Genomic DNA, 25,148 nt, shown 5'->3' with positions numbered 1-25,148 from the left:
TACATGCAATAACATACAGTAAAATTGAGAAACGAATTTAGTTAAATATATGACAGCAACCGCTACAAAAGCTACATATTCTGATTTTTGTAATTAAGTTGTTTTATGGGTCTATATTGTGAAATGTGTAATTATTCATTCATATCTCCCTGCTCTTAGGAGATACTCAACATTGAAAATCCAATACATTCTATTGTATTTGAGTGTCATTTACAGAGTAATCTCCCTTAATTTTGAAAACTATAGTTCATTCTATATAATTGTTATACCCTATGAACATTGACTTTATGATCAACATTGAAAATCCAATAGATTATATAGTATTTGAGTGTCATTTATGTAGGAGTTATCTACCTTAATTTTGAAAACTACTGTGTTAATTCCTATGAACGTAGACTATATGAAAAACGACATGCTACTTTCTGTTTACTATGACATTGTAAACAAAATATCAAAAAAGAAATAGGTAATCTTTCCAACCATGAATCACATTCTGCATGATTCTTATGTGGAGTGCTACTTAAATATTTATACGTACATGAATTTAATCTTTTTTCAATTATGAAAACAAGTTATGGAATAAAAGATTTACAAAGAATATTTCCTTTATCTTTCTACAAATTCTGAATTTTTTATACAATTTATTTATAACTCATATCAATTTTTTCATTAAAATGACCCACCGAAACAGTGACACGTTACTATGGTATGCTATATTGAATAGGATAAAATAGAGCAAGAATTATTCACATTTTGATAGACACGTATTGAAAAAAAGATTACAGATTTCAAACACAATTCAACATTTACTATGAGTGCATGAAAAGGAAAACCCATGGGATATTCAACTATTATATTTCTCTTGAAACTGTTCAACATCAAAAATATCATTTACTTTAGTTTCTGAAACTTTTTGATTTCATTTTTTTTCGATATAAAAGATTAATTAAGGAACCTAAGATTTTAACAAAAATAAAGATAATGTAATCCAGGAACAAAGACCAGATTGTGAAAACAGACACACATAACGAAGGACATAAAATAACCAAAATAATTGGTACAAAGCAACAAAAGTAAATGAGCAATCGGAATTTACTAAGTCCGGAACAATTTCAAAATCAATTACTTATGTACTGAATCAAATTATATCAATCGTTTGAATTTAACGCCTCAAATAATCGTCAAATTGCAAAAATGGGATAAAAGGAATGTACGTGGATCGAATTCAAACGTACCTTAACACAAACTTAATTATCATCTTCCATCTTTATCATTTTATCTTCTAAATTCACCATTATGACTATGAAACACACACACACACACCAAAATGCATTTTGCATCGTAGCAGTGCGTCAGTTTAGGTAATATTCAGGTTCGATATCGGTTTAAATAGAACAATTAGATGAACGAATACAAAACTCTCGGACAAGTGTTCAATTGAACTACAAACTACTAGTTTATGATTCCAAATTTTAAAATTTTCAGGTCGAAATTCAATTTATCGACCTCCATGTCGAAATTGTCTGTTAAATCATTCAATCTTAATCCACAGTAATTAAAATAAATCATATTTTTTAGATACATTCCTTCTCAAAAAGTTATATTTCTCAGTTGATAAGATTTATAGCTCAAGTGCTGCAAATTATTCTATAGACATCTATGTGTCATGTAAAAGCGCTTAGTTTCTAGGTGGACAATTATAACTCCAGCGATACACACATTAACATAAACGACAATGTCTTATAATACAAGTTTACCAATTGTGTCTGGTGCCGGAAACATTAATCATGCACTTTTAAGCCCTGGACCACCTACAACTCTATTATAATAACGTATATATGGCCAAAATAGACACAGAGACCCCAAACATAACACAATTCTCGAGAAATGTATTTTCAAAATTACTATGCCATCGTCTATGCGAATTTCATTTCTATTTATAATCAGCGGGCTTCCGATGACTCAACGCTGGCTGTAACCGTAATAAAAATGCACGATGAGAGGCAATTAATAGCCTGAAACCTCTTTCTTCATACAAGTTTCTTGATCGGAACCACCGCCTCTTTTACCCGCAAGGGTTTGCATGAAATATCTAAAGACAGCTCTTCCAACTGGTACTCAGCATTCCTTTTTTATGATCGATGAATATTTATATTTACATTAAGGGTTTTCATTAAAAGATAAACATCAAATGGTTTATTATGCGTCTAAACATAAATAGGCAATTTGAATATATATAGACACTGGACGACTGGTTTTATCGGGTATACGCATTGAAATAAACAAATATAGTACTGATAAGATGTTAGAGGTCAGTTAGTTTTACTTGGAATGTTGGTAATGCAAACTAATTAATCAGCATGTTTTGTTTGCAGTAAAAAAAATGTTTATTGGGTTTGTTTTGCGTAAATAACATAGAATTAAATTTGATATATTATACCTACTAAATGGACTTACCTATCTATATATATATATATATATATATAATATTAGCTAACGAGGGTGGCCAACAAACTCGCGACACTAACTTGAAAAGTGGTAGTAATTAGTGCTTCTACAGATGGAATAGGATTAGCCATAGCTAAACGCCTAGCGTGTGATGGTGCTAGAATTGTTGTAAGTAGCAGGAACAAAATTAATGTAAATAAAGCTGTGAATACTCTGAAAGCTAAAAAATTTGAAGACTTTGGAATAGTTTGTCATGTCGCAAAGAAAGAAGAGAGAGCACGACTCGTACAACTAGCACTGGAAAAGTATAGTGGAATCGATATTTTAGTTTCTAATGCATATAATGCTAACACAGATAGATAATATACTTTTAGAAAATACAGAGGATGAATGGGAAAAAGTTTTTGATACAAATGTTAAGGCTGCGTTCATGCTTTGCAAGAAAATAGTTCCACATATGGAGGAACGCAACGGTGGTTCCATTGTGTTTGTTTCTTCAGTTTTTGCATACTTTACTTTCCTTATAATAACATGCCGATGTACACTGTAACCGAAGTAGCACTAATTGATCTCGTAAATATCTTCTAACAAGTGTGGCCGAAAAACATTTGAGTAAATTATATGCACCCGGACATATAAAAACGGAATTCAGTAAATTTTCATGGAGTAATCCAGAATTATTGCAATTTTGTCTCTCTAAGATTCCTTAAAAAAGATGCGGTTCTGCTGAGGAGTGTTGTGGAATTGTTTCTTTCCTCTGTTCCGACGATGCATCGCATATTACTGGAGAAACAGTTGTTGTCAGTGACGGCATGGACTCCAATCTTTAATCAGGACACAAAACAATTAATTTTGTCTTCTCTCGCAATCTTTTGATCGGTCCCCTACAAGCTTGCATCGACGCGTGCTAAACTGTTTAAATATCATAGAAACATTGATAGCCTACCCAACTTTTGTACGATCACGCTTCTAACATTGTATAAAAAGCTACCAATTATTCTTAATTTTTTATGTTGAATAATTTCCTTTCATGCTGTTTCAATATATTATTGGATATATAGTGTAAAAAAGGAAGAGTGTATTTATACATTTGAGGGAGGTGACGGTTTTGACAAATGTCATGACCATTCAAGTGAAGATCCGGCTTCATGCAAAGGTAGTAACATAGTTGGTACATTTACGTTTCGTAGTACTTTTAGTGAAATAAAAAAGAAGATCAAGGTAGGAAATAGGAAATAGGAACTGGGTTTCTGGGTTCGTAGACTACTTTATTTTAATTTTAAATTCGGCAACTGATACTGCAACATAAAACCATAATTTAAAGAAATGGTAAAGGGCACGGCAAAGGTCTTCCCTTGACATTTTCTCAAGAAGAAAGAACTACTCATCCTTTAGAATCACATGAGGGTACCTAAGGAGTTTAGCAATAGATGATTTCTGATATAATGTAAAACAGAAACTATTTTGATAATGAAAAGATGATAATCAGCAATTACACATTCTACCTGTTTTAAATTTATATAATATTTCATTTCATGAAAACGCGTTTTATACTTTTTTCTGTTTTCTGAAGATATAGACTGTTGATCTAGAGCTCAAAAATGTGCTGACGGACTTCAATGTATAATGAATACTTATGTTTGCGAAATAAAAATACAGTGTTCATATAAATTAATGGAATGGCTAGTCAAATACAAATGTATACATAAATAATCTTAACAATAATGTACATGTACGTTTAGCTTCTGGAAAATGATATGTGTTTGATAAAAAACAAAGCTTTTAACTGCAGTCAAAATTGAGTACTTTTTGCACTTTGCCTATCTAAGAACTAATTCAAGAAAACTGAACTTTAATACTTAACTTACAGTTTATAAACAGAAAACAAATGAAAAAGGCAGAAAGCAAAAGTGTATCAAGGACAAAAGTATGTGGTAAATTAAATATATTTAATTGATTTTAAAAGTTATTTCCAAAAGGCCATGCCCAGTTCAAGGCTTGAAAATTGCATTGATTATCAAAAATTGTTGGAGATTTAAATTGTGTTCGTAATATGCCTTGTATGACATGTATCATTGTATTGTCAGCATTTTAGCTGTTTTTTTATATTTTGTTGTTGAAATTTTATTAATTTTCTACGCGCAGTTTTCTGAATGTCATTTATCAGCTTCTACCAATCATACTGTCAAGGGAGTAAAATAATGGTGAGTTTAATGATGTGTTGCACATTTTAATAAAGACAAAAGGCAAATGTGTACCAACGACAAAAAATATTTGGTAACATGATAATTGAGAACTGATTAAATGAAATATTCAATGATTTTAAATAAAATGTGTCCAATAAGCCATGCCCGGTTTTAGGCTTGTTAACTGGATTAAATACGAACACTATGAACATTCGATTGTTCAATATATAATTGTGGTATAACTGGTATCCATGTAGCGTCCGCAATTTAGTTTTGGTGGATAATTATATGTGCTTTCTTTTTTTTGAAATCATTCAGTGGTTAATACGTAAAATCTATTTTTGTTTTGGCGTCCAGGTCTAATATACACACTGGCTAGTGGAGTGATTGAACTATCTTTGTCACGACACTCAGGTCAAACTGTTTGAAATTGTACATTCATTTTATTGATAGTGCTATATTAGTCTCACCAGTCATTATCACTGGTGGATGGATTTTTGTTTTTATGGAATTTAGAGATTGGACAATTTAAATACCATGTTATTCACAGATATAGAAGCCAAAATTATACTTAACACTTATGATTTACTGTCATTAGATCGGGAATGACCTTTCAATTACATCTATAAATTAAAGACACAAATATATCTCATTTCATATCAGTCCGGTTTTTCTAAACTGAACATTCATATAATTTGAAAGAGTAAGTAATTTCATTATTATCAGTATTATTATTATTATTATTATCATAAACCTATTTCAAATGTGTAGACGTATAACAGAAGTATTCGTGTATTTTGTTATGGTAGGTTGACAATATGTCAGTCCAGGCTTATTGCTAATCATAATACAATGGAAACATGATTCAGTACAATTCAGTACAAACCCCTTGCCTGGTACGTATTGAATTCTTCAATAAAATTTTATTCTATGATCGTACACATGATTCTAAGAAATGTTCAAAAGAAAAAAGGAACATGCCATGCTCTGTGAAATCATTTTTAGTTTTTGAAATTGTTTGAAAGATGTCATTTCATATGCTATGTGTCCATTCCTTCATTTTTGTCTAGGAAAGTTGCGTGTCCTGAAAAGGTATTAAAAAGTCGATTTGTTGGTATGTCATTTACATGTAATTATTTTAGAAAATGAAACCAACTGTTGTGTTCATAAGGTGCTTACATTGAAACGATATGCATATCATGTCCAGCCATAATTCCTTCCGGTTTATTTACGTTTTTCCAACATTATAAGGGGGGTTCAAGGTATTGAAACACATACGTACGTCATTTGATATTACTTTTGTTTACACTAGGTTTTTTATAAATTGTTTATTTCAAAGTTTTATCAAGGTCTTCATTTTTTTTTTACATAGTTTTGCTTTTTACCCTTTGACCTTAAAGACGATCTTCCATTGGGACGCAGTCACCTGATCGCAATTCTGTTTCCCGATTGGCCAAATATTGATAACTTAGCTGCGTTCGAAAAAACTGTATCGAAAATTAAAATTGCGCGTCATGTGTTATTTCGTGAATGAAATGTAGAAAATTATAAGTAAAAAGAACAAATTTAACTGTGTTGACTATCTTTATTTTAACTTGTTACTTTTGTTCTTTAAAATGTCTAATGTTTAGTTATAATTCTTTTAAGAGAAACTAAAAATTAATTGCTGTAATGGTGTTGCTATACTCGGCGTCACATAAATAAGATACTGTTAAAATTTGAATAAAAATATTTTATACGACTTTATTGACACCTACCGTTGTTTAAATTCTCTTAAATAACTTGCTCATTCGTTTAACCAAACGACTTCTCCCTGAACATTGAATCGTTAAATTCCAGTGAGATTTTAATTCTCGGTTCTAATATTTACATTGTCAAAAGTCGGTCATGTTTACAGTGATCGGGTTGCTAGGAGAAGTTTTTTTACGTTTAAATGGTTTGTCCAAAAACCGAAGAACCCAGAATACATTTCGGCGTAAGTTCGGATATCTCGGATTTATTTTCGCGAACAACGTACAATACCGAGAAGTTGATCAAGCAGACGATTGTCACCGGAGTTCGACGGGAAATTCCGAACTTCGTTTGTAAACAAATCGTCCCTTAGAAATCAACATAGCGGATATTAGTATAGGATTTTCCCGTAAGGATTTGTTTAAGCCAGTAAGCGACTCGTTTATACGAACACGTCATGCATATATGCGATCTATCTTCAGATTAAATAAAAGAGAGACAACTCTAGCGGTAAGTCCCGACGGTTTAAAAAATAGAGCTTCAATTCGAAAATGTACTGTATGTGACGTCGAGTATAGTATGTTTTCAACTTCATGATATATTTTTCTCACTTCGTGTATTATATTTAATAACAAAAATATCGTTATCGTAATTATTTTATATAACATTAGATAACAAACAAAACAACCAATACAATAATAACAAATATGAAGCACTTTCAGAAATTAGCATAGCACATATTACATAGCACATAGTAAATTTAAATTAAAACAAATCATTACTGCTTAGTTTCATATTCAAATACAAAATGATGCTTGATTTGCATAATATTGGACCGTCATCTGTAGTTTTGGCAATTGCGGTATTCCTCGTTGCTGACATGCAATCTTTACTGGGTTAAAGAGTCGGATGCATCTCCGTCCGCTCTTTAAAGGCAGAAGGGAAGAATGCAAGTAGGTGCATCATGTCGTCAGTTGTAGCATGTTTAACTGGGTAAACTGGTTTGGTGCACAATAGGTACCGGTGTGGTTTCCTTAGCGTGTCTCAGTTTTATTGAATTGATTACTCCTTGGCCTTTATTCTAGATATGTTATATGCATTTGGGTGCGGAGTCCCATGTTAGAAGAGTATATTTGCCGTTGCTGTACAAAATGAAACAACAATACATAAACATGTTCTAATATCTTCTGTCGCATTTTTTTTGTATTAAGCGTATATTGATATTCATTTAACTAAAGCTTGAATCTGCCAGACTTATTTGGTACAAAGTTCACTGCTAGCATTGCATTTGCCATCGCTGTTAAATGAACCTAAACTGACGGACATTGTCGTATAAGGCATCTGTTAGCTCAACCCGATTCGCCACGTGAGCTATGAATAATGCTAGCTCCCTTTTAGCCACAAACGGCAACATTTTTTGATTATTATTGGTATTAGACAGATAATAAAGCAAAAATGGTGACACAAGCTAAACCTTTTGAAAAATGTGCATTATAATGAAACAAAATAACTTGTAATTAACAATAAGCAGCATTGCGAGTAACATTTTAAAATTGATTTTATTTTAAATATGAAATCAAATATTTATCTTAAAAGAAAGGAGAATAAATTTAATCTTGATTGTTTTAACATGTTATGGAATACTATTTGCAAAAACATTAAAAAAAATATAAAATATTAAAAAAAATTTACAAAAAAAGAGAAATATTTTGTTTCCTTTATCAATGGTATTATCTAAAATATTTCATCGAACATTATATATTGGAAAAGGTCAAGTACATGTATAAATTTAATATCCATCCCTTTTGATGGCCCCATAATCTCTTACCTTAACTGAATAACTGAATGGTCTAATTATCAAATGTTGCAGAAACATGAACACACCATTCCTTTCTACCGGATAAGAAAAAAAATGAAATTCTCCAAAATAACAAAATAACGTGAAAATGAATATGAAATTCAAATTATTCTATATTAAAATAAGACATTGAAGTTCTAAATATTTTGTCGTTTTATTTATTTATCTTTTTGTGGGGGGGGCGGCGTCAGCGAGGTGCTACATACGTACATACTCAAAATATGAATGACTCAAAATCGGAAGTGACGTACGCATTTAGGGTGTGATTGCTTAAATTTTTACCGCAAATGCACTTTATATGTTATAGGAAGTAGCACATTAATTGAGACATCAGGAAAAGTACAACATAAAGATGCATTATCACAATGACTATATAAAAGTTCATGTTAAAAGCATACAATCTAGCATTTTCTTATGAATTGTTATTAAATTGAGTTTCCAATAAATTAATTAAATTTCAGAAATCAACAGTCGAAAAAATGAACAGTATAGCAGTTCCTGTACTAGCAGCTTTATTCTTTGGAAGATTGGCCGGTAAGTGAAAGACACTATCTATACATTAATTTAATTATTGTTGTTATGATGAAGTGATACTAGCCATCACCTATATACATGTATGTACCTTTAAAAATTGCTTTATGTACTGTATCTCCATAAGGAAACCTAAACAATTTAGAAAAATATATCTGTCAATTATATTTAAAATGATATTATGGACTGACAGAACCTTAACATAATGACGATTCAAATTACATCTCAAAAAGGAGATATTTGTATGGTCTGACAATTTAAGCTTCTGTACGTAGATATGTTAATGAAATTGAGATAAAAATCCATATTTTACATCGAAGTGCATCTAGTTTGTTTGTTTAGTGCATAATCTTCTGGAACAGGGTTATGTTGCGACAAGATTGAAGTCATCACTAAAGAAGTTTTATGGTCGTCATCATGAACTTGTGGATCGTTATGGTGCATCAATCTGCACCATGAAAACTGATTTATTCAACGGGTCATAGTTTTCCTTTCCTCGTTTGTCTACCCCGGACTTGACTTTTTATGAACAACTCGGCGGGTGTTTCTAGAAAAGCAGAGGACGCTTTCCCTACCGGTGCACCTGATACATGCTCGCAGTTTTTGGTGCAGTCCGATTTGCTCATTTGCTTTTGTTACTTTGTATGTATGATTTTAGTTACTTTATGTTCTTTGTTGTGTATGTCTGTTTTCCATGTCTGGTTTTTATCCCTGGATTACATTCTTTTGATTACCGCTATAACCTTGCTTCCCGTGATTACTCTAGCTACATGTCAACGACTGTATGAAATGCAAGTAAGCAATTTGCTTAATTACCGATGCTAAATATATGTACAGAGATGATATTTTCTTCGTTTGAAATATACAAAAAACAGGGATTTGTTTGTTAGTTTTTTCATGTATCCTGTATAAAAATAATTGTACTGTCGGAATTACTACCTCTTCTTACAAACAAATATTTAGGAATTTTAATTTTTCACTTTGAATGAGTCATTTACCTTTAACTTAAGGTGAAATGATACCAAACAAACCACATGCAGATTTATCTATTAGTATTTCTTTGCATATGACTAGAATGAACCAAGTTGCATTTAAATGCATGTAAAATAAATAATTAAGGCCGCTTTTCTCATATTTTTTTTCAACATTTTTCATTTTACACTCTTATTACTAATCAGTTTGGGTTTTGTCCCAAAAAGGTATACAGTAAATGCTGTCTTCATGGTAAAATGATATATACATGTATGATACAAACAACATACTCTCTTCTGTAAATCTTTGTGTTAGATGTGATGTATATATATTGGATAATTTTGCTAATCATATTGGAGTAAAACAATGCGATTTTTTTTTATCACTTTCAGTATTTCTAGTTGTGAATTCCTTCGTCTATCTAAGCGTACTTTTAAAATATAACGGCAAATTCAAATCGATGAAAAGGAATGAATTAAACAATTTAAGTAAGTTACTTTTATCTCCTCAACAACAATGTGACATGTTAGACAGTTTGGTATTCTCAGTATTGTGTTACGCAACAGAGGTATAGGGATTTTAGCATACAAATAAAGTCGAATAAATACATAATAAATTTTGTTGATTTGTTTTGAAGTTCTATACAACCATATTGTTTATTAGGTGTTCTTGGTCACCTGCCAATGTATATTTTGCGGAAGCAAAGAATGTTGAGATACTGGTTAAAGACTTTTATAAATAAACCTGATATCATTTATGGTGTAAACAAACGTTTGGTTTCTGACTGTAATAATGGTAAAAACGGTCTGGGCTTCTAATGTTAGAGACGTGTTATTTGAACTTTGTTTTAACAATTTATGGTATAATCAAGATGATTTTAATTTAACATATGAAACTCTAAATAGACGTTTAATTGATCAGTTTTATCAACACTGGCATTCCACAATACGAAACTGTGTGATTATTAACCAATCTTAGATTTTGAATAATAAAGTTCAATTTTGAAACTGAAAAATATATTAACCAGAACCAACAAGATATATTATGCCTTTTGATGTAATATGCGGAGTATTGAAAATGAGTATTATTTTATGTTAGTTTGACCAGCAAACCGTCAGTTAAGGTTTAACATTTTTTTTTCAGTTATTACTGTTCATGGCCAGATTATAGCAAATTGTATAGCCTACTGCAGACAAAATCTAAAAAGAAAAACAATATATAACATTGTGTGCTTCTTAAGAGAGAGCTGGGATATTAGGTCTCATATACCTTCATAACTATTTACAGTATATCTGAAACCCATGCAATTTTGCTCTTTGCAGTTATCATTCCATTCTGAATGTTTCGTAAATGCTATAGCTATTTATGCTGATGCAATTAAGTTTCATCTTCAATATTTCGCTTTAACACTAATTTTGTTTTGGCGGGAAATTAACATAGAAATATAGAAAAAAACCACCAAATTAAACATAAAATTGTTCATATCTTTGTTTGAGAGTGATACACAGAACATTGTCACCATGACTAAAACCTAACACGGACGTTATATATATATAGTATTGACGACGTTTTATCTATGTTTATACATTAAGATTTCATTTTATTTCCTGTACGGAAAAGTTTGTTTCTCTACAAGTTAGGTACATATACACGAATTTCGTCAAAGAAATATCGTACAAAAACTTTCCTAAGATTTTCTAATTTAAGTTTTATTTTCTCGTCTTCAATGTTCAGTCATTACATGGACGATTTTTAATTCATTCTCATATTTCAACCTGACCGAATGCAAAAAAAAATTAAGGTTTAGACATTTGTTGCAAATCAAGGAATAACAAAATCCAAATGTTTGAAAGTATGAAGCCTACGCTTGGTCCACTCCATGTGAGTCCGCGCCTTCATTCCTTTGTTCAGGAATTTGTTTAGTTTTCATTGATTCGGCGTCCAGATAATAGCGATGTTTAATATTATTACCTTGTGCAAAGAGTATGGGTGACGACCAAAATGATTAATTGATTGGTTGTTGGGGTTTAACGCCCGAGCAGCAATATTTCAGCTGTATTCTGACGATGAACATGAAAGGGATGATAAAATGAAAATAAAATGATCATGAGGGAATGAAAAAAGGGATGGGACAAAAGGATAATAGCGACCAAGATGATAACTTTGCCAATATAGCTATAGGAATTTTTTTTTAAGTATAATGCCACATCGACCATGTGGTCGTGCTCAAACTGTAGAAAATGCAGCCCAATTATATGGACGATTATCATATCAGTGCCATTGCATTTAGTAGTAGCAAGTCCCTATGCATCGAATGATCATTGAACGCGAAAAATTTCGTATACGAAATAGGCAGACACAACTTGGTTGCACAACATTCCAAGTTAAAAACATAAAATGTTTGATAACTCAGAAAAATTACTGCAACTTCAATAAATATAATTTTTTTTACACTAACTATGGAATTAGAATCCATAAAAATGAATCAATAATAGAACTAGGTAGGACTAGCATGCATGATATGGACTGCAAATAATGAGAAGCACTTGAAGTGTGGTATTCTTTGTATGACACATCGTTCTGACCACAACCCGATATACATGTACCAATATCCAAAATGAAAAAGAGAAAGGTAATAGGGACAAAGGAAGTTCGGACTTAAGAACGGTCGATGGTCATGTTCAGTGATTTTTGTCAGATTTTTCCAATCATCGGGTTTTATCTGTTTCATAACATTACTATTTTCTGCTCAGTGACCCCCACTTTTCTTTTCATAATTTCATTAAGCACACCTTAAATTTGTTATTTGGAAGGTCTTTTTGTATAAAATTCTTGTTATTTCTTCCGTGTTTCAATAGATAAATCTATGGAAATCCTTTCCCCCAAACAAACTTGGAAAGCTTACATCTCAAAAAACGAGAACATTGACCCATCCATTTTTATTGTTATATTGTTCTAGCTTAAAAAATATTGAAATATTTCAAACCCTTTACAATCCTTGTTATTTTTAGACAAATCAGGTAAAAATGTTCAGCATTGTTGGTAACACTTATAGATAAAAGGAAAACTGAACTAGTAGTTGTTTTATGTTTTCTTTTCATCACAATTCGTTTTTGATTCGCACACAGTACTTTATTAATTCATTTTTTTAATTTATTTTTTTATTTATTTATTTATTGTTACCAGAAAATAATACAAAATACTCGTCAAGACATATCTCCAAATAAAGCAAAATTATAACAACAATAACAATATTTTGTCTCCACTTTGTATCGTTGCAAGTGTACCTGATATCATTTGTTTGCGAATAAAGGAACAATGTACAATACATTTTATTTAGTTTTTCTTTAACTTTCAGACTGCAGTTTTGTAAAAACTTGTAAACATGGAATGCTGGATTATTATGTTTATTATGACAGTTACTGTGATGGGGATCAAATATGCGATAATGGAGAAGATGAAGACCCGGATGTATGCAGAGGTTAGAAAACGACTTAATCTTAATCAGTACAAACAAGTCAATGTAAATATATCAAAGATATTGGGATATTGCGGACCTATCTCTTATCATATCTCACACTGCTGATTGGAATTTAATAAAACTTTCACAGAACTTTACTACATATTCCTGTTGTGCACCTCCTTTTTTTCAATTTGATCCGGAAACATTTTGAGGTCAAAATGTGAATGTTATAAAATGGAGTGGGGATATTAAATAGTACTACAGCTAAGAATCATGCAAAATGTGATTCGTGGTTGGAAAAACTACATATCTTTAATTTTTGGTATGTTGTTTAAAATGTTATAGTAAACAAAAATTCATATGTTTTTTTTTCATACAGTCCCTGTGCATAGAATATATAAATTACAAAGAATGCGCTATAGAATTCAAAATTAATGGATATAACTCTGTAAATGATATTGAAATGCAATAGGAACTATTGAAACTAAGAGCATTTAGATGGGAATGAATGATTATACATTTCATCGTATAGACCCATAAAATAACTTAGTAACAAAAATAAAAATGTGTAGTCTTTCTTGTGGTGTATCACATATTACAGAATTTGCATGATTTTAACAAGGACTGTTACTAATTTAAAAGAGCATTGCTCACAGTTTTGTAGTGTTCACTGTTATTTGCGGAGACAAAGGTTGTAATGCAGAAGTTGATTTTATGAGTTACATGCTAAAACTGTTAATGTATGGGAGAGTTCTGACAAGTTCAACTATTGTAACATTTAATGTTAAGGTAAAATTGAAGAAATTCAATTGATAATTTAGAGGGGAAACTCAGTATGTCAGAGCCTTATTAACTACGACACGTTGGTTATCCTTGTTAAATTCTGATTCATATTAATAATAAATAGGTTGTCGCAAGCATATTGTTTATGATTTTCATGCGTATGACTTTGTACATTTCAAGTCAATGGATTTTTTAGTTATGAATATAAGGATTCCAAAATAAACAAGGTTATTCGTAAAAAAATCTAAGCTGTCAAAATATTTTTTTATTTCATTGTACGAAAGAAATAAACTTTGTATCTGTTTTGTATTTTCCGAAAAAAAAATGCGATTGATTGTTATTTATTTTAATTATGCTTCACAGAAAGTAATGAAAGTTTTGTGTCATGACATTCGTGTTTTTTTTTTCCCCTTTTTTAAATCCATTTGGAAACGTGTTGTGCAATTCATTATTATTTATCATATCGCTTATACTTATTGATATATATTGGATATGATACGAAACTATTTTGGTTGTCGTTATCAGATGACGGCTTGAAAGATGAAGTTTTACATTAGACATATATAAAAAGCAAACATTTTTTATTCCCTATATAACCACAATAAATTTCCAGTAAAGATCGTCCGAACTCACTACGCTGTTACAAGCAAGTTATGTGAGTGCCTCCTTCTTGTAAGGAGTTGGTACTACCAAATATCTCATTTTATGTATCTTTGTATTTCATTGAATGTAAATATTATGATTATTTCAGAGGCTCCTTGCTCACGTTATAAGGTGAAGTGTAAGGATGGACTGCAGTGCATACATAAAGGTGCACTATGTAACGGCCGTACTGGTTGCCTTGATGGATCGGATGAGAGTCCGGAATTTTGTCGTGGTTGGTATTTCTTTTATCGCACCTTACTTATTTTTATCAAAGGGACGAAGCGCCAGCGAATTCTAAGAGTAATCAAGGGAATCAAGGTTGTAGCGGAAATCAAAAAACCTTATCCAGGGTCAAAGACCAAACACGGAAAACAGACATACACAACAAAGAACATTAACTAACTAAAGTAATTAATACAAAGTAACAAAAGCAAAAGACTCCCCTAAAAACTGGGAGCATGGACCAGGTGCACCGGTAGGGTAAGCGTCCTCTGCTTTTCTAGAAACACCCGCCAAGTTCCTCATAAAAAGTCAAGTCCGGGGTAGACGAAAGCGGTAAGGAAAACTAGGACACGATGAACAAATTAGTTTTCATGGTGCAGATGGATACACCATGACGATCCACGAGTTTATGATGGCCACCATAAACATCTGTAGTGATGACTTCAATCTTGAAGCAACATAAGCCTGTTACAGAAGCCTTACTGTAAGAGTCCTAGTGCGATACGAAAAGTCTGCGTAGTTACGGCAAGCTCTGGCATAACGTATGAGTGAAAACTCCATACGCAGGTGCTAAAGGGATGTTGCCACAGATGAATGGAAAGTTGACAATTCTGAATGAAAAGATCACGTTTGTCGTAAAGTTTGGTCAATAGATTTCCTTTACCATCGAAGTCTCAAGTTCCTTTGGGTAGATGCGATGTATCAAGTCCCCGAAACTAGGATTGTTTAATGATAATACGTCATCTATATAGCGGAAACTGAAATTAAGGATCTAGCCAAACGATGTTCTTTCTTTCGGATCAGATCAGCTATTAAGTCAGCCTCATAAGAGTGAAGGAATAGGTCAGCAAGTAGAGGGGCACAATTTGAAAACAAACATTAATTGCGCAAACACACTAATATCTGTTGAGACATCACCCATATACCATAATGGTTTTCCTAGGACTTAATTCATATCTCTTGTTAGTATATAGATTAAATTAAAAATAATACAAACAGAGCACTCCACGGAGTTGTGTTTCTGAGTTGACAATGGAAATAACAAAGACAAATGAATGTTTGAAATTTAATTACTATTGTTATGAACCTGTTTTGTATCATGATTTATTAACAAGATGATGCCTGGAGAATGAAAAATACTGTATGTGGAAAGAAATTTGAGATAGTGTCTTTAGAAATAACATAGGTTTATTATTCAGATTTTTAATCATGAACCTATTTTATGTTGAAAGACCATTATTAATTATCTGTACGAATTACATAACTCAAAAATTGTCGTATATCAGTTACAATGCATCTTTGACTTACCTTGCAATCGTCAATGTGTATGTACTTAGCCTCTTACCATACCTTTTATTAGATTATGAATGTCCTGGCTTTAGATTAAAGTGCTCTGATGGAATACAATGTATCAGCATGTATCAGAAATGTGATGGCCGTATACATTGTAATGATGCATCTGACGAGGATCCTAGTGAATGTATTGGTAAGAAAAATTCATCGATGAAATCAAACAGAAAATATCATTGTGGGCGAATAAAAAAAACAAACTATATATAATATTATATAATAATTCTTATTAAAGTGTATTCAATAAGATTCATAATATATCTAATACGTTAAAATCCTAAAATGTGCAAAATATAATCTCGTGAAAAAATTTCTTATCACAACATTGTGTGTGTTTTGTCTTGGATTTTGTTTTTGTTTTTTGTCGGTTTGTTTGTTTGTTTGTTACTTATAGCTTAATATCAACAGATTTTACATGCCCGAACGGATGGCAAAAATGTGCGGATGGAAAGCAATGTTTTCAAACTGATTATCTGTGTGACAGTAAAGTAAACTGCAATGATTCATCAGATGAAGATGAAACAATGTGCAAAAGTAAGCTTAATATTATTTTGTTCAGCTTTTTTTTCGAAATTGCAGCAACCTGAATATTATGTTCTCATTCTTTTAATTGAATTCCTTGACCGCTTAAAACAACTCCATTTGGATCGATTATCTTAACTATCTGTTGAATATACGGATTCACTTGCGCAATGGAATAATGTTTTTTTTTTTTTTAATTTTGTTCAATTTTAAAAAAATTGTTCATTAAATTATAAAATATATCGTTTCTTCTACGATTAGACAATTATTGTCCAAAAGGTTACACGAAGTGCAATGACGGACAGCAATGTATTGATGAAACCATGATGTGTTATAACTTTGGGCGGAGTACTTCTTGTAATGATGGAACGGATCATGATCTTAGTTTTTGCAAAGGTCAGTTGACTCTGTGTGTGTGTGTGTGTGTGCGTGTGTGCGTGTAAAAGATGGTTTAAACGCAGTTAACGCAAGCAAGAGCTTGTTGTTTCAGAAGGACTGAGATTTGAGTATGAAATCTTAAAAGACATGTAAAACTGAATTAGTTTTAATGTAGAAATTGATGATAAAATGAACATGAAATGATGATGAAATGAAAAAGGGATGGGACACAAGGACAATGGGGTCGACAAATTTTGATTGCCACTGGAAATAGGGAGAGGTGGGTAGGGTCGGGCAATTTAGCCTCCTGTGGCGGAGCCTTATGGTTCCTACTCCGGGAGAATGCCACAGTAGGGTTCTTTAACGTGCAAGGAACTTGGCATCTTTCCCAACACGGTGCACCACTATGGTTTGCGGTCAGGTTTTCCGTATTATAGCCTGACAACCCCAGCATGTAACACGCCAGGGGTACCCCATTCCACCACTTGGGGCACACATCCAAGTTGCTCTGTGGGCAGAGCGCCCTAGCCACCCGCTAGGGTTCTGAGCACTATTTAGTCCTCTTTTACGACAAGCTTAGCGCTGCTGCAGGCCTATTCTTTTAACACCCGGACCTGCACGGGGCTATCTCTGGTCAATTTTTGTTTTTAAACTATTGAGTCATGTTGAAGATATTGCCCTTTTCCAACGAATTTTGCTATTTTTAATGTTATTTTTTTCAAAAATCTCCTCTGACAGTATTTGATCAATTGAAACCAAAATTAGTACAAATGTTCCTTGGTGTGTACTGCATAGAACTGATTTGGGGATTTTTGATCCGTCAAAAAACATGGCAGCCGTTACTAAATAGAACATAGGGGTCAGACAGTAGTTTTTCACATATATCTCCAAAACCGTTAGGTTTATTCAGATTCTTTCAATAGCTGAAATGATCCATATTATCAGGACTACAAAAGTCTTAAGACTCCTTGTAAGAATTATTGCCCTTGAAAAGGGAAAAATAACTTTTTTTAATGTTTTTAGTCAATATTTTGAAAATTATGATATATTAAAAGAAACTTTCAATTGTTGAAAATATCTTGCTTGTGATAAGTCCTACTAAAGACTTCTTGAGTCAAAAGTGTTGGATAACGTCTTGTTAAATTTATTGCCTTTGAAAGGCAAAATTCAACAAGGTGAACGATTAAGGCACCTGGTAACTTTTTGTTTTCTTGTATTTTCTTTTTGATCTTCAATTATCATTTCTCGAGTGAACTTTGGAAAACTGTTTGTTTTCTTTCCAGATTATAAATGTCCCGCTGGAAATGTGAAATGTAAGGACGGGATTGAGTGTATTTTGGAAAGAAGCTTTTGTGACGGGCTCAACGATTGTCAAGATGGGAGTGACGAAGATCCAGAAATGTGTAAAAGTAGTTATATTTCTTCATCTTATCGTGTTTTAAAACTTTATGTTCTGGAAAGTGTAAGAGTGATCAAGGGAAACAAGGTTATAGCGAAATCTAAAGAAATTTATCCAGGGACAAAGACCAAACATGAAAAACAGACATGCACAACAAAGAACACAAAGTAACTAAAATCATACATAAAAAGTAACAAAAGCAAATGAGCATTTCGGACTCCCCTAAAAAGTGGGACCATGGACCGAGTTGCTCATGAAAATTCAAGTCCGGGGTAGACGAAAGAGGAAAGGAAAACTATGACACATTGAACAAATCAGTTTTCATGGTGCAGATGGATACACCATAACGATCCACGAGTTCATGATGACGACCATAAAACTTCAGAAGTGATGACTTAAATCTTGTAGCAACATAACCCTGTTCCAGAAGCGTATTTGTTAGAGTCCTAGCGCGATACAAAAAGTCTGCGTAGTTTCGGCAAGCTCTGGCATAAGATGTTGTGAGTTGTGATATGAACACTCCATACGCAGGTGCCGAAGGGATGTTACCACAGATGAAAGGAAAGTAAACAATTCTGAATGAAAAGTCATCACGTTTGTCGTAAAGTTTGGTCAATAGTTTTCCTTTATCATCGATTTCTAAATGAAGGTCAAGATATGAGGCTGACTTCACAGTGTCTGTAGTATCCTTTATCTCACGTTCTTTTGGGTAGATGCGATGTATCAAAACCCCGAAATTAGGATTGTTTAAAGATAATACGTCATCTATATAGCGGAAACTGAAATTGAAGGATCTAGCCAAACGATATTCTTTTTTCTGATCAGATCAGCTATAAAGTCAGCCTCATAAGAGTGAACGAATAGGTCAGCAAGTGAAGGAGCACAATTTGTTCCCATTGGAATGCCGACCGTTTGTTGAAAAACACGTCCACCACACTGTACAAATATGTTATCGATTAAAAAATCTAGCATTTTGTAAACATTTTCCTCTATATATTTGGAAGATGATTTGGAATTATTTCTTAAAAAGTATGAGGAATCTCTACCATGAACTATATATTTGTATCTAGGTGTACTATCATTTTTGGAAAAACAACGATGTATAATGTTTTTTAAATCGGGATTTAAACTGAGTATGGGGAATAGAAGTATACAGTGTTGAAAAATCATCGGTTTTAATCCTATTATATTCAGATAATTGTCTTGAACTGATTATCTACAAAAAGATCTTTCGAATATTTCAGGATCCACATTGAATTGATACCACTACGGGAGTAAAAAGTGTTGTGGTAGGACTGCAGACCCTCTTTGACAGTTGTGAGTATAGAAGTTAAAAGTTTTGAAAAATCATTAATAAGATATTTATGTACATTTTATTTCGTGATGAATTTGTTCTCTCAAATTTTACAGATTACAAATGTCCTGATGGTTATGCAAAGTGTAATAATGGTCTTGAGTGTTTTGATGAGAAATTCATGTGTGCTTTGATGGTTTCGCAGTGTACGGACAAAACCGACTTGAATAAGGACATGTGTCGAGGTATGCCAGTATATTTAAACTTTTTTGTTTGACTTAAGATTTAAAACAATTTTCTAAGGAGTCTGGATATTTTAGGATTCCGTATTTCCAATTTCCTTATTATACTGAACAGTTTTACGTAGACCGCTGGATGTTTCGCAAGAGGTAGCTTATAGCAACCCTTTGCTTGAACTGGCTACTCATGGTGACTTGGTTTTTCTTTTAGCATCACACAACCAAAACCATCATACATGTATGCCTAGTATATGATTATTATCAACATACTAATGTATGAATGTGTTATTTAGTGAATTTCTGTTTTTGAACTTTTTGTGTTTTTTGTGTGTTTGTTTTGTCATTTTTCAGATTAATTCTTTTTTGGGGGAGGGTGCTGATGGCAAATATTGGATCTTGCAATTTTGTTTGATTTAACGTTATGGATACTTCGCCTGAGGATTTGTTTTGTTTTTATTTTTCTGACATACCGATTTACATCTTTGTTCATCTACTGTATATCCATACATGTTAATTGTCAACTTCCCTCAATATTCCAGCATATAACTGCACGGGGAATAACATAAAATGTTTGGATGGATTGCAATGTTTTGATAAGTTAAGAGCATGTGACGGAATGTTTCATTGTCTGAATGATGATTCGGATGAAGATGAGGACTTCTGTAGAAGTATGTTTATCCGTTTACAAAGTATAGCCAAATATATTAAAATATCAAATAGAATGACAATTCAGAGACACATATAATAAGAAACAGGAAGCATTGACGATCTACATACAAAATAAAATAAAATGAAATTACGTATAAAATGGGGGGGGGAAGAAAAAACGAGACATTAAACAAAAACACTTCGAAATAGAAATGTTCATGTGTGAAAACGACAAAAATAAAACATCAAGAATTATTATCATTGATCCAGAAACTTATTATAACAAGAATGATGTTTGTGTTCTACCGATTACTTTTGTCAGTATGTCATCACCTATTTAGGCACATAGATAACGATACTAACAATTACATGTGTCAGCAGGGCATCATTCATTTAGGCACATACATAACGATACTGCCGATTATATGTATCAATAGGGGCATCATTTATTTATGCACATACATAACGATATCAAAGAAAGCTTAACGTTCTTAATGCAATTGAAACATTTTTATACATGACTGTATCTTAATTACTTGAAAGGAATAAAGTCTGTGAATAGACATGAAATTTAAATAAAACATGTGATGTCATTTGCAGACATAGATTGCGGTCCTGGTGCCCGGAAGTGTGATGATGGACTTCAGTGTGTTGCTGTTGCTAATTTCTGTGATGGGGAGATAGACTGTTTGGATAAGTCAGATGAAAAAGATGACATTTGCAATCATATTTAATCAATTTTATTATTACAATTTAAAAAGATTAAGTCTCAAAATTTCAATTTAAAATCCCATTAGCTTATACATATAAGTATCGTGAAACTTTCAATCAGCCTAGAAAGTATATATCTATATTTTTTACCTACGGAAAATAAAATGTATTTTATGTTTTCGAATACTGTGAAAGTACTATTGTTCGTGGGGTACCAATTTTCGTGGCTTTCGTGTTAGGTCAAATCACGAAATTTGGTTCAAAACGAAAACTAGATTCCCATTGATGTGTATACTGAAAACTTCCAAACCACGAATTCAAGAATCCACGATCTTGTGTTTCTTCCCTGATCCACGAAAATTGGTATCCACAAATCAAAGTACTTCCACAGTACTACATGAATCGAAGAAACGAATTTACCAAAAAAGAAATAAGCAGCAAATAACGAAAACAAACACAAAATTCACGGTTCTGTTTTTTTTTTTTTTTTTTGTCTGGTTTCAATTCTTATGACATGATTTACCGCTGTTTTTGCGGGAGGTATGATTGGAATATTGCGTCCATCTGTCCGTTTATTCCTCCACGTATCCAATCGTCCATCAACTTTCTGTCTGTTTGTCCACTATGTTAATATCGTTCCGTTACTAGGATGGGAAATGGATTATTCTTTACTTTCACTCGCTCTGCTGTGTCTAAAAACGTTCCAGTGTGTTGGTTCATTTAAAAAATCCCTAATACTGCCTTATGTTGTGAATGAGCATTAGATGTCTATTGCATACTGAAATCTATTTTCTAGGGGAAGAGGTAATATCTTCAAATCAATATTTTAGGAACACTCTTATATAAAAATAAGCTTTTTTTGGTTTTACCATCCTTTTGATACATTCTGGCAAAGAAAACCGTCACAAGTCATCAAAAGAATTCCAGAATAATCAATTGTGATAGTAGTAAACTGAACATACCATTTTTACAGTACGAAAAATATTCGTACATTTTTACGAGTTTTTAAATAGAAAATATATCAATTCCAGCGTATTTACGTTATAACTTAAGAACCGTAAATGATACCACTTTCTTGATACCCTTGAAAAACTGAGATATTGTGTAGCAATGATAATAACCTTATTCGTTTAATTCATTCATTTCTGATTGCCCAAGGAATCATTTAAACTTTCAAACAATGCAGTCAGACAACTCCTGACTGTTTTACCCGGTGGAGTACAAAGATAGACTTATACTGGAAAATTGTTTGTTTGTTGAGGTTTAACGTCCGAGCAGCAATATTTCAGCTATATTCAGACAATGAACATGAAATGGATGATAAAATGAACATGAAATGAAGAAAAAAAAAGTGGGGTCACAGGGATAATAGGGTCAACAAATTTTGATTGCCACTGGAAAAAGGGGGGATGGGTAAGGTTGGGCAATTTAGCCTCCTGTGGCGGAGCGCAAAGGTTCCTACTCCTATCGAATACCACAGCAGGGTTCTTTAACGTGCGAGGAACGTGGCATCTTTCCCAACACGGTGCACCACTATGGTTTGCGGTCAGGTTTTCCGTATTATAGCCTGACAACCCCAGCATGTAACACGCCAGGGGTACCCCATTCCACCACCTGGGGCACACATCACAGTTGCTCTGTGGGCAGAGCGCCTAGCCCCCGGCTAGGTTTCTGAGCACTATTTAGTCGCCTTTTACGACAAGCTTAGCGCTGCTGCAGGCCTATTCTTTTAACACCCGGACCTGCACGGGGCTGGAAAAGAATCCAAGAATATCCTTTGAAGACACATTGATTCGTAAACGTCAGATAAATTCATATGTACTGTACATGAAAATAATGATGGAATGATTGAAGAATGGGAGAGGTGTACGGACGACCCTCCCAGCCCATGGACTAATGCACAAAAAGATTAATGTAATTTATAAAACATATTTATTTAATTTCAATCCTAAAGATTCCAAATGCTCAAAAGGACATGTGCTGACGATAGGCAATATTTTCAAACAAATCATCATTATGGTGGTAGTCACTTGTAATGACGTATCTGATAATGACAAAGCAGAAATAAGTATAAAAATCACTATAGTCAAAATTACTTAAGTAATAGGTTCATATAAAATTCAAACACTGCCTATATGGTGAGGCGACTTATGCTGTGAAAAATCCCACAAAACAAATGCTGCCTTTCCAGTCTACAGGTGATATATTTTTATGTGACAATAGTCCTGTCTGTATTTAGATCTGTATTTTTCAGAAAACTACACTTCAATCTCCCACTCAAATCAACCAAATCAAACCAAATCAATAACGATAACTCTTGCAATGTGCTGATGTCATGTACAATCTATATAAATTTTATGGCAAAAACACAACATCCAAATGAAAAACTAAGACTGATTATGTGGTCTATATCTGTTTCTAAAACAAGAAATAAAACTGAATTCGGTGGGTTGTTGACATGCATGAATCACCTTCTGTCTGATTTTTAAAAATACTGCTTCTTAATACAACAAACTACATGTAGCTGTATCAAATATCAAAAAAAGATATGTTTTTAGTATCTTTATAAATGCGTTATTTTATTGCTTTCGGGAATTTTTGTAAGCTTAACAATGATATCGTTAAAGTATCATTTACTTGTGTTGGGAATAGATCTTCAACTACACTCCTTTTAAGCGATTTGAACAAATGTAATGCACAGCCACCAAATTATTTCTGTGTAATTGTTTAGAACATTTAAATTGAAAATGAAGTATTGAAAAATGAACGTTGATTTCTACATGTATCAAGTTTAAGACAAACCACACTGATTTCGATCCAATTCTCTTCAGATAAAGTTAACCATATATGGTTTCATAACGGAATATATCAACGGTGCACTGTAATAGAATTATAAAATCTTTGGACAAGTCAAATGAAAAGGAGGAAACCTGTGGCTAGGACTTTTGTATAAGTGTTAAATAAAGAAATTAAATGATATTAACATTCTCTTTTTATCTTCTTTTCTTTTCAACAAATTTTCACGATGCATCTCTTGTATCTTTCGTCTGTCCTTTTCTGTATTTTCTTACCTTTGTGAACGGATTGTCATCGCTTGTACTCTTATTTCTTTACTTTTAGTTTCTGAATTATGTAGGTACAAAGTAAACATCGATATGCAATTCTACATCAATTTAATGCTTAAATCGAATTGACCCTTTTAAATATCATTTTTTTAGTATGATACATAAATGCACTGCATTGAGAGACTACATTTCCAATGCTTCTTTACCTACACTTAGATACAATGCATTGTTTTGATATTTAAATCTGTTCATAAAGGCAAAGAACTACACAATCAAGCTGATATGCAATCTCAAGGAAAACGTCAAAAAGATGGAATGTTCATACATTTGTATTACAAATAAAAATATCAAGGCAAAAGCTAAAAAGTCGTTTACAACACCAATGGTGCTGACTTGGTACAAGCATTTCCAGTATAAATGGTGGGCAAAACGCGGTTTTATAATGCGTTAAAGATTTTTTTTTTGCTTTACAGTTAATTGTCCGGTGTATTGCAATACAAATAGACCTAAAAAAAATTGCCAGCGTGCAAAGTTGAAAGATAAATTCGTAAAAAAGAATATCAGAAGACACATTGAAGATTCTGTTCATAATCGGGTTTATCTAAGTAAAAGATAAACCAATTTAATAAAAGAGAAATTAATCTGTTCTTTCACAACGTTAAACCGGAATCCGTTCCGGATGTATGCCGATTTTATATTTACG

The 25,148-nt window shown here is 32.6% G+C and overlaps 1 protein-coding gene across 1 annotated transcript; it reads left to right on the top strand.

Annotated features, from left to right (window-relative positions):
- Positions 1 to 12,873: 12,873 nt before the first annotated feature.
- Positions 12,874 to 21,403, top strand: LOC148614762 (uncharacterized). The gene is made up of 9 exons (XM_088590467.1): positions 12,874 to 13,207; positions 14,724 to 14,849; positions 16,200 to 16,325; positions 16,598 to 16,723; positions 16,973 to 17,107; positions 18,373 to 18,498; positions 19,899 to 20,027; positions 20,561 to 20,689; positions 21,270 to 21,403. The coding sequence occupies exons 1-9, from the start codon at positions 13,117 to 13,119 to the stop codon at positions 21,401 to 21,403; spliced, it is 1,122 nt and encodes a 373-aa protein (XP_088446593.1). The 5' UTR covers positions 12,874 to 13,116.
- Positions 21,404 to 25,148: the final 3,745 nt, after the last annotated feature.

The sequence above is a fragment of the Perna viridis genome, chromosome 6 (genome assembly GCF_037379345.1).
Source record: "Perna viridis isolate PV_CMFRI_1.1 ecotype Kerala chromosome 6, ASM3737934v1, whole genome shotgun sequence".
In the NCBI taxonomy this organism is placed as follows: Eukaryota; Metazoa; Mollusca; class Bivalvia; order Mytilida; family Mytilidae; genus Perna; species Perna viridis.
This window is presented reverse-complemented; position numbering and strand designations above follow the sequence as displayed.

Bases quoted from the DNA above. Each gene is read 5' to 3' on its own strand.
- LOC148614762 (XM_088590467.1), top strand. From the start codon at position 13,117: ATGCTGGATTATTATGTTTATTATGACAGTTACTGTGATGGGGATCAA. The intron at 14,850-16,199 runs GTTGGTATTTCT...ACCTTTTATTAG, and splicing joins GAGTCCGGAATTTTGTCGTG to ATTATGAATGTCCTGGCTTT. The intron at 20,690-21,269 runs GTATGTTTATCC...TGTCATTTGCAG, and splicing joins AGATGAGGACTTCTGTAGAA to ACATAGATTGCGGTCCTGGT.